A 17,933-nucleotide genomic window follows, 5' to 3' on the forward strand; every position below is an offset into this window, starting at 1 on the left:
ACTCATATACCTACAGGTGAAACCGCAAAAGCATGGTCCCATCTAGAGCATCTCCAAGATGAGATACCACCTCTGCAAGACTGCGGAGTAGGTTTGCTCATCGGGTACAATTGCTCACAAGCCTTACTTCCCAGGGAAGTCGCATCTGGCAAAGAAAACCAGCCCTACGCCCAGCGTACAGACCTTGGATGGAGTATTATTGGTAACCAGAATCCCTACGTAGACTACAACGATGCCATCAGAGTCAGCCATCGCATTGTAGTGAGACAAGTGACACCAAGTCTGAAGCCTTATGTCATCCTCACGGGACCAAAGTTTCTCTGGCAAACACAACTACCCAAAAGAGAGTGCACGGTGGGAGAAATCAAGGAAGATGATCCTGAACTCCGCAAAGCTGTCGTGTGTAACACCAATGCAGAAGAAGATAGATCATTGCTGAATCGCCTGGAGAAATTCTCTGATTGGTCAAGAGTGGTAAGAGCAATTGTCAGATTGAAACGATGTGGGAAAGAACACAAAGGTGTGAAACAAAGAACTAATGAAAGTACAAGTCTGGAAGAAAGAAAAGAAGCAGAACTTGCTATCATCAAGCTAGTTCAAGCAGAAGTATTCTCAGATGAGATAAAGAGCTTGGAACTTAAGAAAGCAGTTTTCAAGACTAAAGACAGTAAACTGTGCAAGTTAAATCCATTCTTGGATGAAGAAGGCATCTTAAGAGTGGGAGGCCGCTTGAGTCAAGCTGCATTGCATCCACACGTAAAGCATCCGGCATTACTCCCAAAGAGCAGCCATATCATAGCCTTGCTTATTAAGCACTTCCAAGAGAAGGTGCATCATCAAGGACGATGAACGAACTGCGAGCCAATGGATGGTGGGTCCTAGGATGCAGCAGTGCCGTCTCGTCACACATTTTCAAATGTGTCAAGTGTCGAAAGTACAGAAGGAGTACTGAAGAACAGATAATGGGTGACTTACCTGAAGATAGAACAGAGACTACTCCACCTTTCACTTACACCGGCATAGACTGCTTTGGTCCGATCTATGTTAAAGATGGAAGGAAGGACATGAAAAGATCTGGTCTCATACTTACGTGTCTATGCTCAAGAGCCATACACATTGAAGTCGTTGATGATATGACAACTGATGCGTTTATCAACGCTTTAAGAACATTCATTGCCATAAGACGAAATGTTCTTCAGCTAAGATGCGACCAAGGCAACAATTTTGTTGGTGCAAGGAAAGAGTTTGCTGAACTCAGGACAGGAATGAATCCAGAAAGAGTGAAGGCTCTCGGATGCGAGTTTCTTATGAACCCGCCAGCGGCGAGTCACATGGGCGGCATATGGGAGAGGCAAATTAGAACAATAAGAAGTGTTCTTACGGCTGTTCTTGACCAGTCGGCGCAAAGGCTCGACAGTACCTCACTACGAACAGTTCTGTATGAGGTTATGGCCATCATTAACAGTAGACCACTTACTGCTGAACACTTAAAGGGGAACATTATCAGCAGACCTATGTAAGCGTCAATATATACGGTGCAAAAAAAAAACATTCATTTTTTTAACCGATTTCCGAACTCTAAATGGGTGAATTTTGGCGAATTAAACACCTTTCTGTTTATCGCGCTGGAAGCGATGACGTCAGAATGTGACGTCGCCGAGGTAACACACCCACCATTTTCATTTTCAACACATTACAAACACCGGGTCTCAGCTCTGTTATTTTCTGTTTTTTTGACTATTTTTTGGAACCTCGTGGGTGTGTTGTCGGAGGGTGTAACAACACTAACAGGGAGGGATTCAAGTTGCACCACTGGCCCCAAGCTGCCAAAGTGTCTGCCGCCAGACCCCCATTGAATGTGCCAGAGTGTCTCCACATTTGACCGGCGATGCTAAGGCAGACATGGCACAGAGATGTATGGATAACCTGCAGATGCATTTGCAACCATAAAGTCAACGAAATCACAAAGGTGAGTTTTGTGGATGTTGACTGCCAGCTAATCGATGCTAACATGCTATTTACCGGCGGTGCTAAAGCAGACATGGCACAGAGATGTATGGATAACCTGTAGATGCATTTGCAACTATATTATGTTTCCTTCCACCCACATTTAATGCGAAAAAAACACTTACCAATCGACGGATTTAAGTTGCTCCAGTGTCAAAAGATGCGAAAGTCCTGATCGTTTGGTCCGCACATTTTACCGGCGATGCTAACGCAGCTATTCGGCCATGCTATGGCTATGAATAGCGTCAATAGCTATTCGCTCAATAGCTTCAGTTTCTTCTTCAATACTTTCATACTCCAACCATCTGTTTCAATACATGCGTAATCTGTTGAATCGCTTAAGTCGCTGAAATCCGAGTTTAAATCCGAGATAATGTCGCTATATCTTGCTGTGGTATTCCCATTGTTTGTTTACATTGGCAGCACTGTATGACGTCACAGGGAAATGGCCAGTGTCTTTGCAGAGAGCGAAAATAAGGCACTTTAAAGCTTTATTTTGGGATATTCCGAGACCGGTAAAATTTTGAAAAAAATTTCAAAAAATACAACAAGCCACTGGGAACTGATTTTTATTGTTTTTAACCCTTTTGAAATTGTGATGATGTTCCCCTTTAAATGACCCATCCGGACCAGAACCTTTAACCCCAAACCATATACTCACGATGAAGTCAACAATTATACTGCCCCCACCTGGAGAATTCGTAAGAGAAGATCTGTACCTTAAGAAGAGGTGGCGTCGAGTTCAGTATTTGGCCAATAAGTTTTGGACCCGTTGGAAAAGGGAATGTCTTCTGAATCTACAATCAAGGCAAAAGTGGCACAAGAACAGAAGGAATTTGAAGGTCCACGACATCGTCCTTCTGAAAGACGACCTGGCACCACGCAACAAATGGAAGCTGGCCAGAATCACCGATGTCTACCCAGGGTCAGATGGTAGGGTGAGGAAACTAAAACTGATGATAAAAAGGGAAAGCCTACAACTAAAACCGGGTTTCCTGACAGACCTGTACAGAAGGTGGTTATTCTGCTTGAAGCAGAGTGAGTTTAAGTTTCATGTTTTTGCTTGAGTGCAATTTCATTGTAAATGTATAAGAACAGAAGAAGTTTATTTTGTAGTTCAAAATGTTTAAAAGAAATCCCACATTAAGGTTTGTGTGATTTGGTGGGAGTGTAACTGTTGCGACTAATTATTATAATTTGTTTTATTTCTCTGAAAACAGAATAAGTTAATTTCATAAAAGGGAATTTAAACCAAAATGTATAAAAGTTCATAAGAAGGCTTTATTTATGTTACTATGGTTAAAAATGTCATTTCATGCCTTTTTCCCAAGTTTGTGGGCATACTTTTATTTTGAAGTGTCTCGTTTGGTTCTGTCAACGGATATAAGGAAGCTACTTCGGGTATGAGTGAACATTTGTTTGATGCAATGAGAAGGGAGAAAAAGAGCGACTGAACATAACAAGGACTTTCAGCGTTTGGGCTATAAGAGCCAGAAGATCACAATTTCCTCCTAAAAGAAGCATGCAGGCCAACGAGTTTTCACAGTGAATTGAAGGAAAGGAAGCCTTCAATAAAGCGGTTCAAGAAAGCCATTGTGTCAGTGCTATTTGGAGGGAGTTACACCTTTAAAGCTGAATATGTTTTTTACCATAGCTCAGCTTCACAATGCTGGAATATTGACTGCTGATATTAATATTCTTCTATTGTTTACAATATTACACTTTGCTCTTTTTCTTTACTCAAATGAACAGGATGAAAGTGTCTAATTGTCACTACTGAGTGTAACTATATATAATTATGTTTATAATAATCTTCCATTCTTCACCTTCATTACCACTAGATTTAACTCATCTTATTTTATCCAGAGAGAACTTGACCATAAAAAAAGTTGGCTGCACATCAATAAACCGTCACTAAACATTAATGAAACTAAATATATCATATTTGGTGATTGTAAAAATTTAAACACAAATTATGATGGATAATATTGAAATGAAAGGAATAAAGGTAATCATATTTTTAGGAGTTAATATAGATGATGAAGTAAGCTGGACACTAAATAAATCAGATAAAGAAAACATTAAAAAATGGAGTACAATACAACATTTAATAAAATACATATTTATAAATGAATAAATGGGTTGTACTTGTATAGCGCTTTTCTACCTTCAAGGTACTCAAAGCGCTTTGACACTACTTCCACATTTACCCATTCACACACACATTCACACACTGATGGAGGGAGCTGCCATGCAAGGCGCCAACCAGCACCCATCAGGAGCAAGGGTGAAGTGTCTTGCTCAGGACACAACGGACATGACGAGGTTGGTACTAGGTGGGATTTGAACCAGTGACCCCGGGGTTGAGCACGGCCACTCTACCACTGCGCCACGCCGTCTATGAATCCTAACTACAATTATTGTACCCAACTTCAGTTGAAACATACATTGTTTATTGCAAAAAGGTCTGGGGACATACATATAAAACAATCACACAACAATATTCATATTACAAAAGAGAGTAATAAAGATAAGTCATATAATGGATTCTAGAGACCCAACAAATTATTCATAAAGTCACACATTTTAAAAGTAAATGATCTTGTATAAAAGACAACTGTTCAAATGATGTATAAAGTAAATAATAATATGCTTCCAGAAGTGGTCCAGAAGACGTTTCAGATGTGAAGCAGTAAATATGAACTAAGAGGGATTTATGTGTACTCAAAAGCAAAGGTATGAACACATGTAAAACAAATATGTACATCATATAAAGGAGTTCATCTATGGAATCATCTAGAATTACAAAATAAAATATGTAACACTTCATTATTCAAAAAATCATATATACAACACTATTATGAATAAGTTTAAAAGTGAATTATGAATATATAAACATTAAATGTTTATTGTATGGAACGTCTTTTATGTAGTTTATTCTCACCTTTTTGGTGAAATTGTTCTGTTCATTTTAAAGTACACAAATGTGTATATTAACTCGTGTACAAACCGCGTTTCCATATGAGTTGGGAAATTGTGTGAGATGTAAATATAAACGGAAGACAATAATTTGCTAATCCTTTTCAACCCATATTCAGTTGAATGCACTACAAAGACAACATATTTGATGTTCAAACTCCATCCATCCATTTTCTACCGCTTATTCCCTTTGGAGTCGCGGGGGGCGCTGGCGCCTATCTCAGCTACAATCGGGCGGAAGGCGGAGTACACCCTGGACAAGTCGCCACCTCATCGCAGGGCCAACACAGATAGACAGACAACATTCACACTCACATCCACACACTAGGGACCATTTAGTGTTGCCAATCAACCTATCCCCAGGTGCATGTCTTTGGAGGTGGGAGGGGCCTATCCCCAGGTGCATGTCTTTGGAGGTGGGAGGAAGCTGGATTACCCGGAGAGAAACTCCTAAACTTTATTTTTTTTTGCAAATGTTAATTAACTTAGAATTTCACGGCTGCAACATGTGCCAAAGTAGTTGGGAAAGGGCATGTTCACCACTGTGTTACATCATCTTTTATTTTAACAACACTCAATAAACGGTTGGAAACTGAGGAAACTAATTGTTGAAGCTTTGACAGTGGAATTCTTTCCCATTCTTGTTTTATGTAGAGCTTCAGTCATTCAACAGTCTGGGGTATCCGCTGTCGTATTTTACGCTTCATAATGCGCCACACATTTTCCATGGGAGACAAGTCTGGACTGCAGGCGGGCCAGGAAAGTACCCGCACTCTTATTTGTATGAAGCCACGCTGTTGTAACACTTGTCTTGCTGAAATAAGCAGGGGCGTCCATGATAACGTTGCTTGGATGACATAAATGGTGCCTTCACAGATGTGTAAGTTACCCATGCCTCGGGCACTAATACACCCCCATACCATCACACATGTGTAAGTTACCCATGCCTCGGGCACTAATACACCCCCATACCATCACAGATGCTGCCTTTTGAACTTTGCGCCTATAACAATCCGAATGGTTATTTTCCTCTTTGTTCTGGAGGACACTGCGTCCTCTGTTTCCAAATATAATTTGAAATGTGGACTCGTCAGAACACAGAACACCTTTCCACTTTGTATTAGTCCATCTTAGGTGAGCTCGGGCCCAGCCAAACCGGCGGCGTTTTAGGATATTGTTGATAAATGGGTTTGGCTTTGCATAGTAGAGTTTTAACTTGCACTTACAGATGTAGCAACCAACTCTAGTTACTGACAGTGGTTTTCTGAAGGGTTCCTGAGCCCATGTGGTGATATCCTTTACACACTGATGTCGGTTTTTGATGCAGTACTGCCTGAGGGCTCAAAGGTCCGTAATATCATTGCTTACGTGCAGTGATTTCTACTGATTCTCTGAACTTTTTGATGATTTTACGGACCGTAGATGGTAAAATCCCTAAATTACTTGCAATAGCTTGTTGAGAAATGTTGTTCTAAAACTGTTCGACAATTTGCTTACAAAGTGGTGACCCTCACCCCATCCTTGTTTGTGAATTACTTAGCATTTCATGGAAGCTGCTTTTATACTCAATCATGGCACCCACCTGTTCCCAATTAGCCTGCACACCTGTGGGATGTTCCATATAAGTGTTTGATGAGCATTCTTTAACTTTATCAGTAGTTATTGCCACCTTTCTCAACTTCTTTTTTCATGTGATGCTGGCAAGAAATTCTAAAGTTAATGATTATTTGCAAAAAAAAAAAGTTTATCAGTTTGAACATCAAATATGTTGTCTTTGTAGCATATTCAACTGAATATGGGTTGAAAATGATTTGCAAATCATTGTATTCCGTTTATATTTACATCCAACACAATTTCCCAACTCATATTGAACCGGGGTTTGTACTTGACTGAAATAAACACACTAATCTGAAGTGTTTAATCTATAAATGTTAGAATCATATTAACAAGATTGTGTTACACACACAACAATGATGTCACACATGTTATATGTGCTGATGTTGTTAGAAAGTCAAAATGAAAGTCTTGACAGTTTATTTCAAATCCTGCAGTTTCATTTGCTGCTGCTGTTCTCACCAGCACACTTGTGTTTCTTACACTGGTACTTAGAAGACAATCTTTCACCACACACACTGCAACTCAACACTTTCTCTCCTGTGTGTCTTCTCATGTGTACTGTACAAGTTTTTCGTTCATGAAAGCTTCTGTTGCAAATTGAACAGGAGTATGGTTTTTCACCAGAGTGCGTTCTCTCGTGTACTTTTAATCGCTGTCTTTCCATATAACTTTTGCCACATACTGAACATATAAAAGGTTTTTCACCAGTGTGTGTGTTCTCATGTGTACTTTTAATCTTTGATTTACAAGAAAACTTTTACCACATTCTGAGCAGGAAAAAGGTTTTTCTCCTGTGTGTATTCTCATGTGTATTTTTAACCTTTGATTTGTTTGAAAACTTTTGCCACATTCTAAGCAGGAAAAAGGTTTTTCTCCAGTGTGTATTCTCATGTGTGTTTTCAAAGTTTGCCTTCGAGTAAAATCTGTACCACAGATTGAACATGAAAAAGGTTTCTCTCCAGTGTGTGTTCTCATGTGTCTTTTCAAATAGCTAAGATATTTATAAGTTTTGTGACAGGTAGAACATGTGAAGTGAGTGTTGTCCGTGTGACATGTCTTATCATCTTTAGAGTCTTCATCATCAGTGTCAGGAGAGTGTGACGTTGTGTCCTCACTATCTGATAGTGGAGCTAAGAGCTTGTCTGCTTGTGATCCTCCACAGTGGTCTCCATCAGCTTCTGCTAAACTGCTGCTTGGAGGCTCCGCCTCTCTCTTCTCCACACACTCACCTTTGACCTCATCATCTTCACTCGTCACACTGATCAGGTGTCTCTTGTCTTCCTTTATGAAGTGGGGGGACAGCCGCTGTTTTTCCTCCACTTTAAAGTAGTGGGGCTGTGGCTCCTCTTCTTTCACGTGGAGGTACTGTGACTTCTTCTGCTCCATACTGGAGGACCCCTCCTGCTGCTCAGGTGGACGATATTTTTCACAGACGTCTGCAGGACACAAGAAGACAAACACATGCTGGGATGGAAATAGACAAGATTTCACCAATTCAGATTTCATTTTCGAGTCTGCTTTACGATTGGGTTATTTGTGGACTCACTTTTGCTTTCACATTCAGTAAAAAGGAGAAGAAACAGGTTGATTAGCATCAACTTTGACTAGTTGAGAAGTAACATGAGCCTACAAAGCCAACAGTGAGGTCTTAAAAGGCACAGATTTTACGGGTCCCCCATGGGGGGCCAAAGGGCCCTAAGGTCAATACTGTGCTTTGAAGATATCTATAAAATAAAAATATTTTTGGCAAGAAATTAACAAAATACTACACGTTATTTTGTGGCAATTACAAAAGAATGTCCAGTATAATCCTCAGGGCATTCAATCAATCACAACAGGACTGTTAAACTGAACGGATATATTATATATATATATATATATATATATATATATATATATATATATATATATATATATACATACCCCGCCTTCCACCCAATTGTAGCTGAGATAGGCTCCCGAAGTGGATAAGCGGTAGAAAATGGATGGATGGATGGATATATATACATATACACATGCATATATAGAGTCGCGATCAAAAGTTGACATACACCTGTAAAGAACATAATGTCATGGCTGTCTTGAGTTTCCAATCATTTCTACAACCCTTATTTATTTGTGATGTAGTGATTGAAGCACATACTTGTTGCTCACTAAAAACATTCATGAAGTTTGCTTCTTTTATGAATTTATTATGGGTCTACTGTACATGTGAGCAAATGTGCTGGGTCAAAAGTATACATACAGCAATGTTAATATTTGCTTACATGACCCTTGGCAAGTTTCACTGCAATAAGATGCTTTTGGTCGCCATCCACAAGCTTCTGCTTGAATTTTTGACCACTTCTCTTGACAAAATTGGCGCAGTTCAGCCAAATGTGTTGGTTTTCTGACATAGACTTGTTTCTTCAGCATTGTCCACACGACTTTGGGAAGGCCATTCTAAAACCTTAATTCTAGCATGATTTAGATATTCCTAGACACTTTTGACGTGTGTTTGGGGTCATTGTCCTGTTGGAACACCCAACTGCGCCCAAGACCCAACCTCCGGGCTGATGATTTTAGCTTGTCCTGAAGAATTTGGAGGTAATCCTTTTTTTTCATTATCTCATTTAAAGCACCAGTTCCATTGGCAGCAAAACGGACCCAGAGAATAATACGACCACCACCATGCTTGACGGTAGGTGTGGTGTTCCTGGGATTAAAGATCTCTCCTTTTCTCCTCCAAACATATTCCTGGGTATTGTGGCCAAACAGCTCCATTTTTATTTTATCTGACCACAAAACTTTCCTCCAGAAGGTCTTATCTTTGTCCTTGTGATGTCAGATGGAACAAAAATGGAGCTGTTTGGCCACAATGCATTACATTATATACATGACAATCAACTGAAAACAGTACAATACTACCTTTTGAAAAGTGCCGCTTCTGCTCTTTCATCTGACTGCATACAAGCAATAACATCTTGAAGAGGAAGAAAGGCAAAAAACTACAATTCTACTTGTTAATAATAAGGGTGTGAAGTACAATATGGACTTCAAAACTAACAATAAAGGTGACACTTTAAGCAGGGGGACAACGCGTTGCAAGTTCTGTTTTACACCTTCCCTGCTTGTCGGCTCCCAGACCGTAGTCGAGGAGAGCAGGGGAGACCTTTCACTTTGGTCGGAATGATGAGGCCATCAATTAGTTACAACTTGCTCACTTTATTTATAATTTCCACAGGGCACAACCGGACATCCAACATGCTATTGACAGTCCTGCACATGCTAGCACTACCTCTCCTAACTTGCCCACTCACTTACTCGTCACACACCCCACATACTGTCATTCTTAAAGGAGCACACACACACACATATTCTACTCTCACGACAGCTGCTTTAAAACACGCCTCGCACAACTGGACATCCAATATGCTATTGACAGTCCTGCACAGACCTATGTAAGCGTCAATATATATATTGATGTTGCAGAAAAAAGACCATATGTTTTTTTAAACGATTTCAGAACTCTAAAAGGGTGAATTTGGCGATGTAAAAGCCTTTTCAATTGTTCGCTGTTGGAGCGATGACGTCACAACGTGACGTCAAAACGTAAAGCAATCTGCCATTTTCTCATACACATTACAAGCAGCAAGTCACATCTGCTCCGTTATTTTCCGTTTTTCAACTGTTTTCCGTACCTTGGAGACGATCTGCCTCATCGGTGTGTTGTCGGAGGGTGTAACAACACTCACAGGGACGGATTCAAGTTGCACCAGTGGCCAAAAGATGCGAAAGTTGGCAAGAAATTGGACGCACATTTTACCGACGACAGCGATGCTACGACAGAGATGGCAAGAATTTGTGGATATCCTGCGACACTCAAAGCAGATGCATTTCCAACGATAAAGTCAGAGAAATCACAAAGGTGAGTTTTGTTGAGGTTATTGACTTATGTGCTAATCAGACAGATTTGGTCACGGCATGACTGCAAGCTAATCGATGCTAACATGCTATTTAGGCTAGCTGTATGTACATATTGCATTATTATGCCTCAATTGTAGCTATATTTGCATCCAGCCTTTCCCTCCACCCACATTTAATGCCAAACAAACACTAAGCAATCAACAGATTTAAGTTACACCAGTGCTCAAAACATGCAATCGTTGGTTAGAAGGCGATCGCCGAATTCGTCCTCGTTGCCGCTGTCTGTTTTGATATGGCTAAATAGCTTCAGTTTCTTCTTCAATTTCGTTTTCGCTATCTGCCTCCACACTCCAACCATCCGTTTCAATACATGCGTAATCTGTTGAATCGCTTACGGCGCTGAATGAGTGAATCAGAGCTACTACGCTATACTTTTCTGTGCTGTCCGCCATATTTGTTTTTGTTGGCTTTACGAAGTGGCGTCACAGGACAATAGACGGGTGGCTATAACGACGGTTAAAATCAGGCAATTTGAAGTCGTTTTTTGGTATATTGCGTGATGGGTAAAATTTTTAGTAAAACTTCGAAAAATTAAATAAGCTAGTGGAAACTGATTTTTATTGGTTTTAACCCTTCTGAAATTGGGATAATGTTCCCCTTTAAAACACGCCTGGCCAAATGTGGCGATGAATGTTAGCACCTTTGTTTCAAACTGAAGTCAACATTTAAATAATGAACAATCAGATCTGCACAAGGAGTTATAAAGAGTGACATGTAATAATTTCATTGTTACACCAGTCCTGCTGTTCGGTCCGGTGAAGACTGCTCTCATATGAAACTTATCTTAACTGCATGTCAGTTATTTGAAGTAACACACAAATGAATAACATTGATTAAAAATTAATTCCGTTAGCAGGGCTCGAATTTAACCAAGGCAACCGTGACAAAAGCTGCAACTGCCCTTGTGACTTGCCGTAATGCCCTAAAAAATTGACCAACATCGACGACAAGAACATGCCGTGACCGCCCTTGACTTTCTAGTTCAGGAGTTAATTCGGCTGTATTTCCAACTAGGACTTTCCCCCATGTCCCTTTAGGGGTGTTGTGGCAAAATTACTGGGTGTAAGATAAACACTTTATCTTCCTGGTTATTGTGTCGCTACGTGTTTGACATTATTTAAGACTTTATCGTGCCGGGAAAAGGACAGTTTGTCTCTTCTGTGGTATTGATGAGATTTAAAGGAGTGGTGTTAGTCCCATGTTGATGTGATAAAACCTCTTTCTTGTTTGGAAGATACACACAGCTGTAACTGTTATTTCTTCCTGCTCATGATAAATATGTACAACAGGTTTGGATGTCCAAATTTATGTAAAATTGTCATTAAATATAATTTGTCTGACAAAAAATTATTCGACGTAATATTTTGCAATTTACACATTGCATATTTACACATGCTTATTTTACTAGAATACCCTTATGAGCATTGCATATATCAAAATCAAGTACCTACTGTACTGTTTACTTGTTGGAATACCTTTTTAGAGCAAATATCTACCCAAATGGACACTTTGTAGCTGCCAAAAATGTATTTTAAGTAACATTTTGATATTGACACATCTTATCTCTGCATATTCTACGAGAATACCCTTATGGGCATTACATATACATATATATATATATATATATAGGTGTGGGAAAAATCACAAGACTACTTCATCTCTACAGAACTGTTTCATGAGGGGTTCCCTCAATCATCAGGAGATTTATATATATATATATATATATATATATATATATATATATATATATATATATATATATATATATATATATAAAGTACCCTACTGTAAATGATAAATGATAAATGGGTTGTACTTGTATAGCGCTTTTCTACCTTCAAGGTACTCAAAGCGCTTTGACACTACTTCCACATTTACCCATTCACACACACATTCACACACTGATGGAGGGAGCTGCCATGCAAGGCGCCAACCAGCACCCATCAGGAGCAAGGGTGAAGTGTCTTGCTCAGGACACAACGGACATGACGAGGTTGGTACTAGGTGGGATTTGAACCAGGGACTCTCGGGTTGCGCACGGCCACTCCCCCACTGCGCCACGCCGTCCTGTACTGTTTACTTGTTTAAATACCCTTTTTAGAGCTAAAAACTACCCAGATTGCCACTTTGCTGCTGCCAAAAATTGATTCCAGATAATATTAACAATAATAACAAAATTGTCAGAATAATTGTACATTAGTTATAACACAACTTTGTGTTCCATTGAGTTCAGGTCCCCTGCTAGAAGACAAAAACTGTCTTTCATCTTATCAAACACAAGGCTTGTAAAACTCCACTGTCTGCGATGGGAAGCGACATGGAGGTGTCGGTTTCTTTGATCTATTGACAGCCACAAGAAGACCTTGTCCTGACCCGAGATCTACGAAGCAGAGAGGGAGCAGACCTGACGCAATTCCAGGTACCTTTTCTTTGAACTGTTTATGACCGAGTGACTGAGTACGACAGCGGTTTACGACCCCCCTCCCTTTAGAAACAGCTGCAGCTATGTAATCAGAAAAGGCCCAAATAAAAGAGGACGCGTGGAACTCCCTCGTCAAAGCGTGGTGGGAAACTGTACAAAGTTGCAGCCCAGACGTTTCTCCTCATGAGTTAAATTGAAACCTGTCTCTGTTTGATTTATTTGCTTCTTGTCTTTTCTAAGAGATGCCATCTGTGTTTGAACCCGACAAAAATGTCAAAGCATTACTCTAAAACACAATATTATACATTCTGAAAATGTAAACGATAGCAAGAATATACCTACATATTTCAGAAAATTTCACTAGCAAACACTTTGTTTTAAAGGTTTTTACTGCCTTTTTTTAGCCCTTTAAGACACCTGTGAGTTAGGGCTATATAAATAAACATTAATTGATACTGTACAAAAATTGTAAATAACTGAAGAAAAATCACTGATAAACACTGGAAAACTGTCACTGAACGTCTTAGTGTGATGTCATTCTGTGACCGACAAATGGAACACAGTTTCCACATGGTGAGGACATTGATGGTCTGACTCACTGTCCTACGGATTACCTCAACTTCTGCCTAGACGTGACCTGCCCTGCTAAGACTGTTCGGTACTACCCTAATGACAAACCCTGGGTAACACAGGAGGTTCAAGCTGTGCTCAACAAGAAGAAAGGCTGCCTTCAGGAGTGGAGACAGGGAGGCAATGAGAGCAGCACAGCGGGAGAAGAAAGGACGCGTGAGGAAGACTAAGGACAGGTAGCCAGGGACTGCAGATGGAAATGAGCTATATAGCTATAATCTGGAACAGAACATATCTGTCTTTGAGCTTAATGTTTCTGTGTAGGGCTGGGCGTAGTGATACCAAGTATCGATACCATCAATACTTGGTATCTGTATCGTATCGATACTGGCGTGATGGTATCGATACTTCACCAAATTAAGCGAATCACTCCGATTAAAAAAAAAATGTGAGCGCAGCGCTCCTCACCACTTCACCCTCCTCCCTAGTGATGGGTCGTTCCTGAACGATTTGTTCGTTCGAACGAATCATTTGAGTGAACGAACTGAATCACTTAATGAAATGATTCGTTCTTTTCTCAGTGCATTTGAGTTCAGCCGCGACTGTGTCATTTGGAGGGATTACAAGACTCACTGATGTCTTAGTGTTTGTGAACAAGAGCAAATAACATAAATATGAACACAATCAACAGATCATTACAAGTGAACGGACAGCCCAGTCCTCTGTGAACGGGGAGGGACCTGAGCCTGCATTATCTATTGAAAATAAAGTTGTATTGGTGTTTAATTCATGAATATGATGTTAGACACGTTATAATGACGTGTGTGTGTGTGTGTGTGTATGTGTGTTTGTTTTTTTCTTTTTATATATTTTTTGTATATTTATTTAAGTTATTTTCTTTTTTGACTTACACATTTAATTATATATTTCCATTTGACTGTTTTGATAACAGTGCACTTTTTTATTTTGGGTTTCGGGCTCTTAATTTCATTTATTTTTAAGGTATTTTGGTTAGTATATTTAAGTATTATTGGCACAGTGTATTTATTTTTGTTTTTGCATTTCTTTAGGATTTATTTAAGATTTATTTTTGCATTTATGTTAATATAACGACTATTTTTCTCATCTTATTTGTATGACAATTTTTGAATGTTCTGTTCATTCTCATCGTTATTTTAGTGCAATAAAATACTTTATAGTTTACAACCAAGACATTAAGTCGCACTGGAAGCGCACGCGTGTGTATGTGTGTATGTGTGTGTGTATGTGTGTGTGTGGGTTTGTGTGTTTGTCCGAGTGAACCTCTGAGCGAATAATACTGATGTGTGTGCGCGAACGCACCAAGCGTCATGTTAATTGTATTTATTTTATTTTGGGTTGAAGATGAATTTTTAAAGTGTTTTTAAATTTCGTAGCTCCATTATGCAATAGAAAGGCTGCAAAAAGATACCTGGGGATAATTGCAACCTCAGTGCCTGCAGAAAGAATGTTCTCCCAGGCAGGACAGTTGGTTTCACATAGGAGACGCACATTAAAGGGCAAAAATGTGAACATGCTATTGTTTCTAAACAAAAACATGTAGTGTTTGTGGCGACAAGCCATGAGTGAGCGAGTGGGTGTACTTTATTTGCACTATTTACTTTATTGATATTATTTCATTACTTTTTTATTTTACAATTCTCATTTCTTTTGTTTTGTGTTCATTTTTACAACTGTTTAATAACTAGAGTTTTCTTTTTTACTTAAGTTCTTGTATGTTGTGACGCGACTAGCCAAGTTCAGTATTTGTTTTCACCTTATTTGCACTACTTACTTTATTGTAATTGATATTATTACTTTTTTATTTGATATTTGAATTTCTCAGTTCTTTTGTTTTGTGTTCATGTTTATAACTTTGTTCAATAACTAGAGTTTTATTATTTACCTTAAGTGTTTGTGTGTTTTGAGGCGACAAGCCAGGTTCAGTAGTTGTTTGCACCTTATTTGCATTACTTTATTGCTATTGATATTACTTTTGTAATAAATATGTTATTTTTTTACCTAAATCGTTGTCCTGTGTTGTATTATTATCATAATCAATTAATAAAAGCAAAAGTACAAATTTGTTTTTCAAAAGTATCGATACCCCGAAGTCCCACCCTCCCATCAGATGACGACACTTCCGGTATTGGTATCGGCGATACTGGCCGGTATCGGCTCGGTATCGATACCCAAATTTGCGTTATTGCCCACCCCAATTTCTGTGCATTGTCCCTTCAAATAAAGACTAAACTAAGCTACAGAAAGAAGCTGGAGCAGGTCAACATGAGGGAGGTCTAGGAAGGTGTGAAAACCCTCACAGGCCACAAGACAAAGACCAGAGCAGTAGGGGGGACAATAAAATTGATAGTGTTGCAAAAATTCAAAAAAACATTTAAAAAAAGTGGAATGAGGTGAAATATAATGAGAAAACGTGGCAATGTTGACACAAAGCTGACATGCAGGCAGTTTTTTTCCCTTGTGTTTTTATTTTGTTTTTTTTCCATTGCTCGAAAAAAAAAGGACAAAAAAAATCTATGTTATAATGAATTGTTACTTATAAGTTATCATTTTAAAATGTTTTATGTAGAAAAAATATTGCATATGTTTTGTGGTTGCTATATAAAAACATCAAAATGTGGACAAAAGAGCATAAAATAAAAAAAATAATAGTTCAAACTTAAAATCAACAGATATATCGGAAGTTTATCCTGAAATTTATGTGTTAAAAGTTAAAAAAAAAATCTAATAAAAATGCATCACTTTATGAGTGGTGAACCTTATGGATCTCAAACATATTTAGTAGGATTTTATTTAACTTTTCACTGTGATTACTCAAAAATATTAAATAATTCAAATCAATGATATCCTGCATTATTGATCTTTGAGGGCTTGAATTGCTAAATAAAGGAACTCTCCTGAAGGAATCAATAAAGTACTATCTATCTATCTAAATACTGCATATTTCAGTTTTACTATAAAAAACAAAGTTGTCTTTGACTGAAGAAGCACAAAACCTTATTTGTTTTACTTTATATCAACCTCAAGTTGATATAGAGATTTACTGTGAGCCTTAAATAAAAGAAATAATAATAATTTGACCTTTTTTAAACATTTTTGTGACCTAGACCCCCTATGCTCCCCAGGAGCCCTAAGGATAAAAAAATATATATATTTTGTTATGGTTTGAAAATGAAAAATATCAAAATGGTCCCCGCATGCTTACATTTTTCCGTGTTCGGCCCTCTGTGGAAAAAGTTTGGACACCCCTGATCTAATGGAAATGACTGCTGCAAACACATCGTGTTCATGATGAAATATAAAGTTAGTAAAAATGTGAGAGTAAGAAGTCAACAAACCTGTTCTGTGTAACACAACTTGAGCTTTCTTGAAAACAGCCTCCAATAGTTGACGTAGTCTCTCGTTCTCTTCTTTTGTCCGAGAAAGTTCCTCTTTGTACTCTGCTATCGTTCTTTCACACATTTTCACACAACAAAGTTCTTCCTCATACTTTGCTATCGTTCTTTCGCACATTTTCACACAATATCAACACTTTACTCTCACACTTGATCTTAACTAAGCGATGTGTTGATCAAATCCGCGTCTCTTTGTTAGCGGCTAACAAGCTAAGCTAACTAGCATGTTAAGCTAATTGGCACGCTCAAACAACTATCAAGCTAAGCGGGCCTAGTAATCTCCAAATTTGGCTGAGACGAGTGGAGTTTACCCTGACACGGAGGATGAATAAAGTGTAGTTAGTAGCGATGTGAGGAGATGTGCCGAGGCTTAGAAGCGTGTGTGGAGAAAAGGAGGACTTTGCCGCAAAGCGCATGTCTTCCAAGCATGCGTCCGTAGGGGCGGGGCCTGAGTCATAGTTGTGACGTTTTGGGCTAGGGAGTATAAAAACTACACTACCCAGCATGCAACAGTGGTGACGAGCATGCGCGGTAGCCCCGTGAAGTGGTGTCGTATGTCGCCATGCGGACAGCTAGAATGTGGTTATGAGCACGCTGTGTGAGTCAACGTTGAACACGCCTCGTCTGCATTTATTACAATTAGACAGACAGCACAATAAATGCATTAAAAAAACTACTAGTCGATTATTTTCATACATACATGATTTAAAGTAAAATACGGTTTATATATTTGAAATATAATTTTTGATTGATTGGTTGATTGATACTTTTATTAGTAGATTGCACAGTACAGTACATATTCCGTACAATTGACCACTAAATGGTAACACCTCAATAAGTTTTCAACTTGTTTAAGTCGGGGTCCATGTTAATCAATTCATGGTACAAATATATACTATCAGCATAATACAGTCATCACACAGGTTAATCATCATAGT

General features: G+C 38.8%; 1 protein-coding gene across 1 annotated transcript; it reads right to left on the reverse strand.

Moving 5' to 3' along the window:
- Positions 1–971: 971 nt before the first annotated feature.
- On the reverse strand, positions 972–17,115 carry LOC133546076 (oocyte zinc finger protein XlCOF8.4-like). Its single transcript, XM_061891908.1, has 3 exons — positions 16,939–17,115; positions 7,325–8,039; positions 972–975 (listed from the first exon to the last, which is right to left on the reverse strand). Exons 1-3 carry the CDS (start codon positions 17,111–17,113, stop codon positions 972–974), a joined length of 894 nt encoding a protein of 297 aa, XP_061747892.1. The 5' UTR covers positions 17,114–17,115.
- Between the last annotated feature and the right edge of the window lie 818 nt (positions 17,116–17,933).

This window comes from Nerophis ophidion, linkage group LG29, assembly GCF_033978795.1.
Source record: "Nerophis ophidion isolate RoL-2023_Sa linkage group LG29, RoL_Noph_v1.0, whole genome shotgun sequence".
Lineage (NCBI taxonomy): Eukaryota > Metazoa > Chordata > Actinopteri > Syngnathiformes > Syngnathidae > Nerophis > Nerophis ophidion.